Source organism: Bos grunniens, chromosome 16 (assembly GCF_055505025.1).
Source record: "Bos grunniens cultivar Pamir isolate PY7600 chromosome 16, Bosgru_T2T1.0, whole genome shotgun sequence".
NCBI classification, from domain to species: Eukaryota; Metazoa; Chordata; class Mammalia; order Artiodactyla; family Bovidae; genus Bos; species Bos grunniens.
Genome location: NC_141180.1, coordinates 54,793,650 through 54,807,769, shown reverse-complemented (window position 1 = coordinate 54,807,769; position 14,120 = coordinate 54,793,650). Strand labels below are relative to the sequence as shown.

The following is a 14,120-nucleotide window of genomic DNA, read 5'->3' as shown; positions in this document are numbered from 1 at the left end:
TCTCACATTCATGACTACTGGAAAGACCATAGCTTTGACTAGGCAGACCTTTGTTGGCAAAGTAATGTCTCTGCTTTTTAATACGCTGTGTAGGTTGGTCACAGCTTTTCTTCCAAGAAGAAAGCGTCTTTTAATTTCATGGCTGCAGTCACCATCTGCAGTGATTTTGGAGCCCAAGAAAATAAAGTCTCTCACTGTTTCCATTGTTTCCCCATCTATTTGCCATGAAGTGATAGGACCAGATGCCATGATTTTAGTTTTCTGAATGTTGAGTTTTAAGCTTAAATCTGTGTCTTTCTACTCCATCCAGAGGTGATACTATGCCCTCTGAGTACAGATGTTCTACAAGATGTCCAGTCTTCCTTTTATTTTACCATAGTTCTATCTCCATATATTGGAACATAGTTTGTTGCTGGCAAAAGGAAAAGAATTGGAAAAAACTGCTATACCATTTATTTCTAAAAAGGAAAAATGGGGTTTGGTGTGCAAGAGGGTACTGATTAAACAGTAGTAGTAGCAAGTAAGAGAATAGAGGCAACAGTCCTCATTACTGTAGCTGGTAATGAAGTTTCTTCCTTCTCAGCCCCTTCATCCCATGGTTGCCACAGCTTCAGCTGGCCACTCAGTTGGTTGGGGTGATTTGCCCAGTAGACAACCCCGGGGGTCTGAGCTCTGGTGGCCTTGCCTGTGTAGAGTTGTTATAGTCATCCATTGTTTTTACATCTGGGTATAACAGTTTAAATTGATGCTTTTGTACTATGGTGTTGGAGAAGACTCTTGAGAGTCCCTTGGACTGCAAGGAGATCAAACCAGTCAACCCTAAAGGAAATCTGTCCTGAATATTCACTGGAAGGACTGATGCTGAAGCTGAAGTTCCAATACTTTGGCCACCTGATGTGAAGAACTGACTCATCAGAAAACTGACCACCTGATGCTGGGAAGGACTGAGGCAGGAGGAGAACGGGTGATGAAGAATGAGATAGTTGGATGGCATCACTGACTCTATAGACATGAGTTTAAGTAAACCCCAGGAGATGGTGATGGACAGGGAAGCCTGGTCTGCTGCAGTCCATGGGGTCACAAATAGTTGGACACGACTGAGTGGCTGAATTGATGACAGCTTGAGAAAACACCCTCACAGGTACAATGTTCTATCCATGATCTTTCAAGTTATTTTCCTTTGATGAGTAGGCCAATCATCCTAATCAACCCATGAGTCAGTGCTTTGTCTGTTCCCCTACAGATAATGCGCTGATTCCCTGTTGCCTGGAGTCTAAAGTCTAAATTCCTTAGTATAACACAAAGCAGTCTTCCAGATCTGGGCTTGCCTCCTGTCACTGCTTCCTCCCGCTTTTCCGATCGCAGACCTTGCTAAATTAGGTGTACCCTCCTCCAGATCCCTAATTAAACCAAGCTCTCTCTGGCATCCTTCTCCTCTGCATGCCCTTCTCTACCTTGTTTGACCTTTAACTCTTAGTCATCGTTCATTTCAGACTCACTGAGGAGCCAGTATTTCTATAGTCTTGTGTCTGCTCACCTTCCTACCGCCACCACTGCCTTCAGCTCGGCCATAGTTCCTCTAACGCGCGATGGTTTCATTGCACTTATTTGTTCATATATCTGTCCCTATACTACCCTAAGTTTCCGGAGGGACGGGTCGCTGTTTGATTTACTCTCTGCCTAGTTCATTGCCCTGAGTGCCTCCCTCGCTTCATAAGACAGGGGTTTGCATCTGTTTACAGCCTAGTCGTTCAATAAGTGATATATAGCAGGTGATAAACATCTGGATTAAGGAATGAAGCAGTGCTGCCTTGTGGTGTTATTCATCTCTGTTTATATTTATGTCAATTTTCAACTAGATTGTGGGGGCAGGGGTCAGGGTCTGAGTCATCTTGTTCCTCTGGGGGCGTCAGCAAGAACAGCCCCTTGGTCAAGCGATTGCAGGTGCGTTGGCTCATCGGCTGTAAAGAGAAGCTGCAAGGAGAAAGACTTTTGGCGCCTTGGCCCTTCACGGTAAGCCTTTTTTCTCTCGGCCGGGTGCCCACGACCCCTGTTAACCCCCAGCGAATCCTCCTGACGTTCTGGCTAGACCCCACGGTGCGGTCTTTGCCCGCCGGCCGGCGGGGAGCGGGCGGGACTTCCGCTCCCGCTCGCGAATGCCTTCCGGCGCGAGGCGGAAGCCCGGCTCCGGTCCAGATCGGAGCCGGAGAGTCCCCAGGCACTTGTCTCCTCAGTGGATGCTTCTCGGCGCCCCTGCCGCCGCCCCGCGTCGCGGGACGCGGAGACCGGGTAGGGACGGGAGAATCGGGACTCCCCGCGCGGGCAGAGGGAGAACGGTGACCCCAGGTTTGAGGGAGGGGAGTAGAATTGGGGGTCGGGGACCGGGGGCGGGGAGCTCAGGGCAGCCTTGAGGGTCTGGGGAGGGAGGCACTGGGGACCCTGAGGCCGGAGAGGCCCTGAGAAGGGGAGGGGGAGTGGCGGGTGACCCTGGGCAGGAGGCTTCTCGGAGGAAGGCTGTCTCGCTTGGGGGAGTGTCCCGGGACTTTGCAGAGATCGTCGGTGAGGGTGGCATGAGTTGGCAAAGGTTGGCTTGCTGAGGAGGTTTGAGAGCAGGGAGTCAGCCCTTCTCTGAGGGTCGTAGGTGAGAAGGACTCTTGACCTAACGGATTAGAAAGATGATCAGACCACCTATTGGATGCTGAACTCCTGTTGCCTCATTTGCAATTAATCCTGGTTTACTGATGCGGCTTTTTTTTTTTTTAAACCCTTGTGAATTTCGGGGAAGAATTTACATTTCCAGGGAAAACTTGAGCTCTTCCGCACCCAGGTTCAACTTATGTTGCATTTCTTTGTCAAATAGATATTACTTTAAAGTTATCCTCATACTAGTAAGCCAGCCGAAGTTTCCCTTTTGGAATCTTTGCTACCTTGCAGAGTTTAGACTGTCTTATTTCCTTTGTCATGCAATCAGCTTCTAAATGCATTTAGAATTACAGTGATAATTACATGGAAAGCCAGTGCAGTCAACGTTGTCAGTTACTGTTCATTGTTTTTCTGCATAACTTTGTAATGTATTTTTATTACAAGTTATCCGGTTGTATTTAGTTTTTGAGTAGCAATTCCCATGGGTTTACTGTTACTTTTTATTTCTGCTACAAGGAAAACATGTATTTTCCATTGGTAGATTTTTTAAAAGTATTGATAACCCAAGATCTGTTGTTATATACATATTAGCATATTTAGTTTTCCTTATTGGCGATTGTGTAGTGTGTGGGCTTGGTTTTATCATTACCAGAGGTAATTATTATTAATTTTAGTTACTGTCTGCATTTTATTTATGTTTTATGGACTACAATTGATATGTACTTCCTAATCTACATCATTATAGTGTCTCACTTCTATGTACTTACAAAGACTGTTTTAGCTTTAGGTAATGGCAAATTTTGTATTTTTGTCACAAACTGGGCAAGGTACCTAGGGAGAGCATTGTCCTTGGTGGAGGGTGATATCTGATGATTGAGTCTTTTGCTTGTTTCAAGCAGTTTATATTTCAAAGGTTAACATTTTTTTATTTTTGAAACTATAGTATTGGTTTGTAGATCTTTTAGATCTGATTTAGTGATTTGACTTGCACTAATTCAAGTAAACCTGAGCAGTTTATGTTTATTGATGGCTTGGTGTCTTGCTAGCTTGTAAACTCTTTTCCTCAGCTTTCATGAAGCATACTTGACAAATCAAAATTGCGTATACTTGAGGTGTATAACGTGATAACTTGACATGTATGTATATTGTGAAATGATTATCACAACCAAGCTAATTAACAAACCATCACTTCACATAGTTACTAATTTCTCTCTTTCGTTTGTGGTGAGAATGCTTAAGATGTACTCTTAATAAATTTGAAGTATGCAACATAGTATTATTAAGCTAAACTCTTGATGGCCTTGAAAATGTATGCTTGCGTAAGATTGTTACAACTTCCTGTGTTTAGGGGCACACCTGAAACTTTCAAGTGGAAAGCATTATGTAAACATAAATAATGCTGTAACATGAAAGGGAATTGAATAATTTTTCAAATTAGAAAGTGAAAAGATGACACTGATCTTTAAAGCTATTGAATTAAATGTCAAGTAGATTTCTGTATGTTTTAATTTAATCTTATTTCTTTAGATAGTACAGTTTTTCTGAAAAGGCCTTTTCTGATTTTTCCATATATTGATGATTTGAAAATGTGTTCTTTTCCCCTTTCCTTTGGGTTTTAGGAGAAAGCCTGTAGGTTCTTGGACATTAGTTCACAGGAGGGGAAGTGCTCATTTTTTTTTTTTTTTTTTTTAAATTTTTCAGCACTTTATTTTTTTTTTTTTTTGATAAATTTAACGCCTTTTATTGCCATACCTCATTTTACTGTGCTTTGCTTTAGTGAGCTTTATAGATACATGTTTTTTTTTTTTTTTTTTCCTTGTTAATTTTCTGTTTAGTTGATCTATCCATAAGTGTGAGTGGGGTATTAAAGTCTCCCACTATTATTGTGTTATTGTTAATTTCTCCTTTCATACTTGTTAGGATTTGTCTTACATACTGCGGTGCTCCCATGTTGGGTGGATATATATTTATAATTGTTATATCTTCTTCTTGGATTGATCCTTTGATCATTATGTGGTGACCTTCTTTGTCTCTTTTCACAGCCTTTGTTTTAAAGTCTAATTTATCTGATACGAGTATCGTGACTCCTGCTTTCTTTTGGTCCCAATTTGCATGGAAAATCTTTTTCCAGCCCTACACTTTCAGTCTGTGTGTGTCCCCTGTTTTGAGGTGGGTCTCTTGTAGACAACATATGTAGGGGTCTTGTTTTTGTATCCATTCAGCCAGTCTTTGTCTTTTGGTTGGGGCATTCAACCCATTTACGTTTAAGGTAATTACTAATAAGTATAATCCCGTTGCCATTTACTTTATTGTTTTGGGTTCGAGTTTATACACCATTTTTGTGTTTCCTGTCTAGAGAATATCCTTTAGTATTTGTTGGAGAGCTGGTTTGGTGGTGCAGAATTCTCTCAGCTTTTGCTTGTCTGAAAAGCTTTTGATTTCTCCTTCATACTTGAATGAGATCCTTGCTGGGTACAATAATCTGGGCTGTAGGTTATTTTCTCTCATTATTTTAAGTATGTCTTGCCATTCCCTCCTGGCTTGAAGAGTTTCTATTGAAAGATCAGCTGTTATCCTTATGGGAATTCCCTTGTGTGTTATTTGTTGTTTTTCCCTTGCTGCTTTTAATATTTGTTCTTTGTGTTTGATCTTTGTTAATTTGATTAATATGTGTCTTGGGGTGTTTCTCCTTGGGTTTATCCTGTTTGGGACTCTCTGGGTTTCTTGGACTTGGGTGATTATTTCCTTCCCCACTTTAGGGAAGTTTTCAACTATTATCTCCTCAAGTATTTTCTCATGGTCTTTCTTTTTGTTCATTTTTGAAACATAAGAGTCCTGCTTTCTGTAGCAAGTTTCTAGTTATGTGTCTGAGTAGTATGTTTGAAGTTTGATTGCTTTGTGTTCTGGATTATCTTTGGAATTTTTGTCTTTTGTTCTAATGCTGAGTAAATTTCTTAGCCTTCTCTAGATAAATTCTAAGTATTATTTTGTAGGATTTAGATGTATTTTACAGTTTAACCAGTAGTGGCATTTTTAAAAAAAAATCAGGGTGTGGCTGATTACTCATTATTCTTATGAATTTACTATTTTTTATTTCTGCTGCACTGAAACATGTATCTGTGCATTGGAAGAACTGTTAAAACAGCTATAATCAAAACTGACTTGATATATACATGCTGGCACGTTTCTTTTTAATCATCAGTTTGTAGTATGTGAAGTAGTAGCTTGTTATATTGAGGTTTTTGCTTCTGTACTCTGGGCTTTCTTGGTGGCTCAGTGCTAAAGAACCCATCTGCCAATGCAGAAGATTTGGGTTCGACCCCTGAGTGGGTAAGATCCCCTGGAGAAGGAAATGGCAACCTACTCCAGTATTCTTGCCTAGGAAATCCCATCAACAGAGGAGCCTGGCAGGCTACAGCATGGGGTTGCAAAGAGTTGGACATGACTTAGTGACTAAATAACAACTCTCTGATTATCAATTTTATGATTGTGTAGTCAATTCTCAGTTATCCGCATACCCTAGTGGGCAGCCATTCCCTGCCTTTTGATGGAATCAGGAGGATTTGTTACAGCTGAGGAGTACAGCTTTGAACAGGGGGATACCAAGCAGAGTGTTGATCTGCTGATTTTACCATCCAACTGTGTACTGCCTTTGATGCAGGCCCTTGGCAAGATTAACGGAGGCATAGTCGACCCCTTCTTTTAAAAGCTCTTTCTGTCCTTTTTCTTCTCTGAGTTAGACCTTTTTTTTCATAGTGACTATGATGACATGGCCCTCCGTATGATGCAAGGCGAACAGAGGCCGAAAGGACTGCAGTTATGTTAGTAGAGCCTTGTTCATTGTGCTGAGTCTGAGCCCATAAATCTTGGCAAATTTTCCAGTCTCCAGGCATTGGGTTATGGCTGTGAACCACTTGTTTACATTATTGTTGTTTGAAAAATAGTTTTAATGCTAAATCATAATTGATTGAGGTGATATCTAGAGACTCTACTTCGTTCTGTTTGAGAGAGTCATCACATTAGATTTTATATGAGCTTTTCTATTAAAGTGATAATGATACGCTTCACAGTTACAAATATTGTAGAAAGTACACTGATTGCTTTTAATATTTGTTGTTCTTATTATTAGCTTTTGTTTTTATTTTGAGATTCCAAGGTAAAGAAAAACTATTGGATAAAAGATTTGGGCAGAGGTTGAAGAGGCTGACCATTACTGGTGACATGGTAAGGGGTAATGTTTGAAGCTGTCTGCAGTGGTTGGAAGGAGTGTCTAAACATTAAGGTTGTTTCATATTGCCAGTGCCTGGTGATGATAAGAAACAGAAAGACTTTTAGTTGCTTTTATTATTGTTTTAAAATACCCTGCTGACAGTGTGCTCCCTCATTGCCTGTAGTGGGCAGGGAAAAAAATGCCTTCCATCTCTCCCACCTCTGTGAGAATGACCTGGCACAGGCTGGGAAGTAAAAGTTTATATGGTAATTAGGAGTGTTGGAGAGGTTTAAGGGAAGGATTGAAGGTTCAAGAAGTGTCAGTCACTTAGTCCTGTCCAACTCTTTGCCATCCCATGGACTGTAGCCCACCAGGCTCCGCTAGTCCATGGGGTTCTCCAGGCAAGACAAGAGGGAGACAATATATATGTATGTGTGTATATGTGTGCAAGTCACTCAGTAGTATCTGACTCTTTGCGACCCCATGGACTATACAGTCCATGGAATTCTCCAGGTCAGAATCCTGGAGTGGGTTGCTGTTCCCTTCTACACACACACACACACACACACACACACACACACATCCATCCATGAAATTCTCCAGGCACACACACACACACACACACACACACACACAGAAATACATCCATGGAATTCTCCAGGCCAGAAAACTGGAGTGGGTTGCCGTTCCGTTCTCCAGATACACGTGTGCGTGCACACGCGCGCACACACACATACACACACACACACACACAATTTTGATTTGCATTGTTGTATGGCATAAACCAACACAACATTGTAAAGCAATTATTCTTTAATTAAAAAACAAATTAAAAGGACATGTGAATAAAAAACAAATATTGAAGTTTATTTGCAAAATTGAGAGGAAGTAAACATTGGGATTGATGAGAACACTGTAGATGCCAGAAGACCAAGCACTATTTATGAGTGAACTTGTGTTAATTACAGCAGAGGAGGGCGGGCAGGCCCTAGGAAGTGATACATAAGCAAGTTATAGGCTTTCCCACAAGAACTAGTAAGATAAGCAGTATTAGTCAACTCCTAATATTTTAAACCTAAATAATGACTATTTCATAGTAATTGAATAAAGTTGCAAAAATAAAAATAGTACAGGGAACCACCTGTATAGTTAACTCAGATTCACCTATTTTTAACATTTTACCTTATTTGCTTTATCACTTAAGTAAGAGCACTTTGATGAAAGTAGAAAGCTCATATAAAACATGCTCCCAAGTATAACTGCTAACTTTATTTCTTTTCCTAGTAAAGTTTTTTATTAGTTCTAACTCTGAGTTCTAGAGCTGGAAAGGACCTTGGGAAATAATCTGATTTGACTCCCTTAAGGATATTAAATGTTGACCAATCCAGGACAAGTAGGTTTTGAGTTCTAAATCTCTATAGCCTCTTCCAGGGTCTTATCATCCTGACATGTTGGATTCGTTTCATTTGATCTCAAAAAAAGCATGTAAAATGTTATTCTCTAGACCTGCCTGTAATCTTGCTTGCAACCATTTAAGTCCACCTCTTCTAAATCTCATTTCCTTTTCCTATAGAAAACAGCTGAACAGCATTCTTTAGAAGAACACACAACTTATTCTATAAAATACCTTGTTACTATTCTTTGGATAAGACTCTCTTTTCCTTGAGGTTTTCTACTCAAAACATGCTTTCTGTGTCTCTACTTAAATCACAAGGTCTGAACTTGGTTGATTTTTATGATAATAGGTTTTTCATATCCTTTTTAAAGTCAGGTGAACAGAGCTTAGAAGAGTCAGACTAATGTAGAGCAATAACAGTGATAAGTTCTGTATAAATTATTTAGGTAGTGCTTCTCTTATTTGGTCCTTTGATCCTTGAGGCAGGAGAGGTGGTATCCTTAGTTCAGAGGTAGAAAAACTTAAGCCACAGAAAGGTTCACTGACTGGCTAGGCTGGGCTGGAACTGGGATGCAGCTATTCAGCATTTTTGAATGAAAACACTGCACTTGTATAACTGAATTTTAAATTGAGATTCATGACTTTACACTTGCTTCCTGTTAAATTTTATCCCACCTGTGTTTCAGCTGTTCACCATTTTAAAGGAAAAGTCTTCCAACCCTAAATACAGTTCTCTTTTTCACCGCATCTCACTTTGAGGTCCTTACATACCATGTATTTTAAAATGTACCTTAAAATCACTTGGCTGTCTTATTTCTTCTCTCCTTTCTCTAACGTAACTTGCTACTAGGGAAATAAAGAGTCTGTTGCCTCAGCCTGTACTTTTTCTTCTGCACTTAAAAGAATGTTATTGCAGAATTGGATGAACCTGTAACAGTCCCTTAATCCATTCTTCTACCTGATTTGGGTACCCTGATAACACTTCTTATCCCAAAGGACTTTAGGCCCTTGCCTGAATACATAGAGTGACTAGGTGTTCACTTCCTTTTTATGCAACAGATCCAAATTACCTATTGTGTGTATTTTTAAAAAATCTAGTTGGTTTTAGTTGTAGAGAGACACAGAAGAACTATTTCCTCTTTGCTATGTAAAGTTTTGTCACGTATTTAAAGATAATTATGTCTTATTATCTCTTCTTCAGGTTAAATAATGCCAATATCTAGATCTCTCACTAACCCAGTTGTCTTATTCTGGATGCAGTAGATTGTCAGTATTTTGAAAATTCAGCTTCCATAACTGTCTACACTAGTTTAGGTGTCTGATCAAGGCAGCAAATAGTGGGACCGTTAACTTCCTGTAAGGTGGATACCATACCCTTTTTGTCCAAAATTGTGTTAATATCCAAGCAGACACATCTTGCTCTTATATTAAGCATTTGGTAAGCCAAAGCCCCCTACATTTCTGCAGGAACTCTCTGTTAGTGTGGTCCTTGTACCTGTAGAGCTGATTTTTAAATTGAAATGCATAACTTTACACTTACTCCCTATTTAATTTTATCCTACCTGTGTTTCAGCTATTCAGCATTTTAGCTTATAAAGACATACATTGGTCTCAGTATTCTTGTTTGTGTATTAGCCATCGTTTTCAGCTTTGTCCTCTCTATTTATAATACTTATTTCTCTGAGATTGTGTTGAGTCAGGGCTGGCTTTGGGCTATTTGTGGCTAAGTAGCTAATGCACCTTGTAGGTTTAGAAGTGGGTCATATAGAAAGTTCTCTGCAGAGAAATGTGAGAAGTGCTAGTTCCCTGGACCTGGTTGCCTTATTCCCTGGGAGACTCAAGAATTACTTATAGACCATTTCAAAGCCTTGCTGTTATTTTTTCCTCTTCCTTCCACTCACTTTTACATGCATGTCTCTGAAGAGTTCCAACGTGCCTGTCTCTCTTAGCTCTCAAAACTGAATGTCACCACTTAACCTAGAATAGTTGGAAACTTGGTTTAAAGAAAGTATCTGGGACCCACCCTTACTTATGTTTACGGTGTTGCTTTGGGATTTAGTCTTTGAGATACTTAAAGACTATAGATGGGGGAACAGTGGAAACAGTGTCAGACTTTAGTTTTCTGGGCTCCAAAATCACTGCAGATGGTGATTGCAGCCATGAAATTAAAAGACACTTACTCCTTGAAAGGAAAGTTATGACCAACCTAGATAGCATATTAAAAAGCAGAGACATTACTTTGCCAACAAAGTTCCGTCTAGTCAAGGCTATGGTTTTTCCAGTGGTCATGCATGGATGTGAGAGTTGGACTGTATAGAAAGCTGAGTGCCGAAGAATTGATGTTTTTGAACTGTGGTTCAACTTGGAGAAGACTTGGAGAACTTGGAGAAGACTTTTGAGAGTCCCTTGGACTGTAAGGAGATCCAACCAGTCCATCCTAAAGGAGATCAGTCCTGGGTGTTTATTGGAAGGACTGATGCTGAAGCTGAAACTCCAATACTTTGGCCACCTTGTGCGAAGAGTTGACTCATTGGAAAAGACCCTGATGCTGGGAGGGATTGGGGGCAGGAGGAGAAGGGGATGACAGGGGATGAAATGGCTGGATGGCATCACCAACTTGATGGACATGAGTTTAAGTGAACTCCAGGAGTTGGTGATGGACAGGGAGGTCTGGTGTGCTGTGATTCACGGGGTCGCAAAGAGTTGGACACGACTGAGCGACTGAACTGAACTGATGGGCTCTTACTTACACTCTAGGGCTTCCCTGGTGGCTCAGTGTTAAGAATCCACTTGCCAGTGCGGGAGATGCGGGTTCCGTCTCTGGGTTGGGAAGATCTCTTGGAGAAGGAATGCGAGCCCACTCCAGTAGTCTTATCTGGAAAAATCCCATGGACAGAGGAGCCTGGTGGGCTATAGTCCATGGGTTCTCAAAGAATCTGACACGACTTAGCCACTGAGCATGAGCACGATTCACACTCTAAGACTTAAAACTGCCATGAACTATAAAAAGGTGTTTAGAGAGACTTGTACTTGGAAACAATAATTAACATTCTTAGAAACTAGGCTTGCCGTTGGCCTTAGTCCATTATACATGTGTGTGTATAATATGTAGACTTATGTGGGAGATTATTTCCACTTTCAGTCAATGTCAAACCTTAACATTTTTAATCTAGTAATCTGTTACAGTTGCATATACTGAACATTTCTGCCCTCTTGAATGCGGTTCTAGAGCTGTTCTGTGCAGAACAAGAGACAGCTCTCAATAACATAATTGAATGTGGAAAATGGACTGGCTTAGAGTAGAATCTTTCTGTCTGATGCTCAAGGGCAGTTGCCTCGGTGATGACTGGGTTCTTTCATTGACTCTGTAACACTGCCAGTTCTCTTCACAATTGGTTGGAAATAATCACAGTGACAGCTCCAGTGTGCTGGAAGACTTAGAGGTCCTAAGCCATTTCTTGTGTATTTAATACAGCAGGGGAGAGGAGATACAGAAATTGCACCTACATTGAGAGATCTGTTTTTTTCTGTAAAAATGACTTCAGCTAGCCAGTGAAAGTTGTGTTTAAACTCTTGAAACACGTTAGATTTGTTTCAAAATTGTGGGCAAGATTAGTGTCTTTGTTAGTGAAATTTGGTCAAAAAGATTTCATTAGTTTAGACCAGTGGTCCTTAACCTGGCAGACCCAATAAAAACAAATGTCTTGTAGTCCCCCCTTTACTATGCTAAAGTGAATTCATAGATATATTGTAACTACTTGGAAAACTGACTGAAAAGAAATGAACATAATGTTCTAACTGTAAATATAAAGGAGAAATAAAGTCATTATATATATTTTTCAAAACATATATGCTCTATACATAGCAAGTGGTTAACTTTGTTACCTGTGTCTGGAGTTATTGTGACTGAAATAAGTAAAAATTCAGGTTTATTCAGATAAATTGTACTTACATACACTGAATTCTATTGCAGTCATTGAGATGATTTTCCAAAATGTTGAATTAACTCTTGGCAAAATTCAGAAAAAAATTTAAATACAGTCTTGCCTTGACTTTCAGAGCAATTACACTTTGGGCAAGCTTATGTATTATTAAAAATGTGAAAAAGAATTCCTGTTTGTATGTTAAATGGAGTTAGAGTCTAGACTTAGATAATTTAAACAGGTCTATTTCTAGTGGGATATTAAACAATCGAGGAGGATGCAGGATTATCCTCTGGTGTATAGCAGTGCCCCTCATTTCTCAATGTGCCAAGTGCCCTCCGTGGCCCCAGTCATTGTCAAAACCAAGAAATGTTCACACAAACTTTCAAAACATCCCATAGGGTTTAAAATTAAATCATATTATTTTTCAGCTTCATAAGCTTAAAGGAAGCCAGTTTCTTTTCAGTGTGTGTGTGTGTGTGTGTGTAGAACTATCTTTTTAGATTAGGGATAACAACTATGTTTTAACGTCACAGTTCTGGTTCATTGGTGATGGTTGCCTTGAGCATTGTATTAAACATTCTGAGGCAAAGTCCAACCTCAGTAGGAAATAGTATTGTGATTGATTAGTCATGTCTGCCCTAGGTAGAAGGGGAAATGGCTGTGTGGACAGCTGCCACATATCCCATCTCAAGATAGTGCAATATATCTTCATCCACTGGGTACCAATACCCCCACCTTATGAGGTTTGGGAACATGTGGGGAAGGTTTAGGTTGTCATAGTGATGGATATGTATTTGTGACTGTTCATGAAACCGGGAATGCTAAATGACCTACAGTGCTCTAGATAGTTCCACACTGTAGGAAAATATCCTATCCAAAAAGCATGAAGTTACTTATTGAGGAATAACCAATCTAGCTTGGAAAACAGTTCATTTATAGAACCTATTCTGAGCCAGATGGTCACTGGTGTTGGATATAGAGATATCTTGGCATTGAATGGGAGTTTGCCATATGATCTCCAGGGTCTTTTCTAGCTCCTTGATTTCATGTGTATAAATCAGAGCTTAGCAAACTATGGTCCACAGGCCACATCTGGCCTGTTTTAGTAAATCAAGTTTTATTGGAATATCAGCCATACTCATTCATTTATGTACTCTCATTGGTTGCCTTAGGGCTACAATGGCAGGGCTGAGTAGTTGCCAATGAGACTTTATGGCCTGCAAGGCCTAAATACTACTCACCCTTTACAGAAAAAAAGTTTATAGGTACCTAGAATCAGTAACACTTTTTGAATGGAACCAGCATATGAACTGATATTTCTAAATATGTCATTCTATGTCTTTAGTAGTTTCTGTGTATCTTGGGATTCTAAGATCTTTTTCTGTGTCAGTGTACCATGGCGGGCTAACTAGTTGATGAATCAACAATAAAACTTAGAGCTGGAAAATTCCCAGCTTGATTCTGTAAATATACCTCAATAAAGTACTGCAAAGTCTACTACTTCTCTTTGCCTGATTCCTTAGTCTTTAAAATTGGGCTGTAAGTGACTTTCTTCAGTAATGTTATATAATGTCTAGTTACAAAACTCTTTGAAGGCCATGAAAATGAGAAAAAAAGTTGAATCTCAGAATTTTCTGAAGTCAGTTTTGGAATTTAACAGTTCAATGTGGAAAACATCACTATTCTTTTTCTTCCTATGTATTTTAATAAAGAAAAGCACAGTGAGATAATCATTGTGGTAACATTCTGAATACTTATTTAAAATGCTTTAATATTTTAAAGAGGTTACAAGAAACAGACATCTGTTAATTCTTACTTAAAAAAGAAAATACTAGTTTGAGTATTTAGTATGTTAGTGTAGCAGTCAGGGTTCTCAAGAGAAACAAAACCACTCTCATTTGTAGTGCATATGTGTGTTTTTAAAAAGAGATTTGTTTTTGTGAAT

The 14,120-nt window shown here is 39.7% G+C and overlaps 1 protein-coding gene across 10 annotated transcripts in view; it reads left to right on the top strand.

Moving 5' to 3' along the window:
- Positions 1 to 1,823: 1,823 nt before the first annotated feature.
- Positions 1,824 to 14,120, top strand: part of DISP1 (dispatched RND transporter family member 1) — a 224,916-nt gene continuing 212,619 nt past the window's right edge. For 7 of the 10 annotated variants that reach the window (XM_086345231.1, XM_086345227.1, XM_086345226.1 and 4 more), the window contains exon 1: positions 2,166 to 2,289. Coding sequence is in view for 3 of the 10 variants with exons in the window: in XM_086345214.1 (XP_086201340.1) it covers positions 2,157 to 2,346 (190 nt within the window). In the remaining 7 variants the exon portion in view is untranslated. Of the gene's footprint in view, positions 2,347 to 14,120 lie in introns of all 10 variants that reach the window. The other 3 variants (XM_086345216.1, XM_086345215.1, XM_086345214.1) reach the window with 2 other exon arrangements.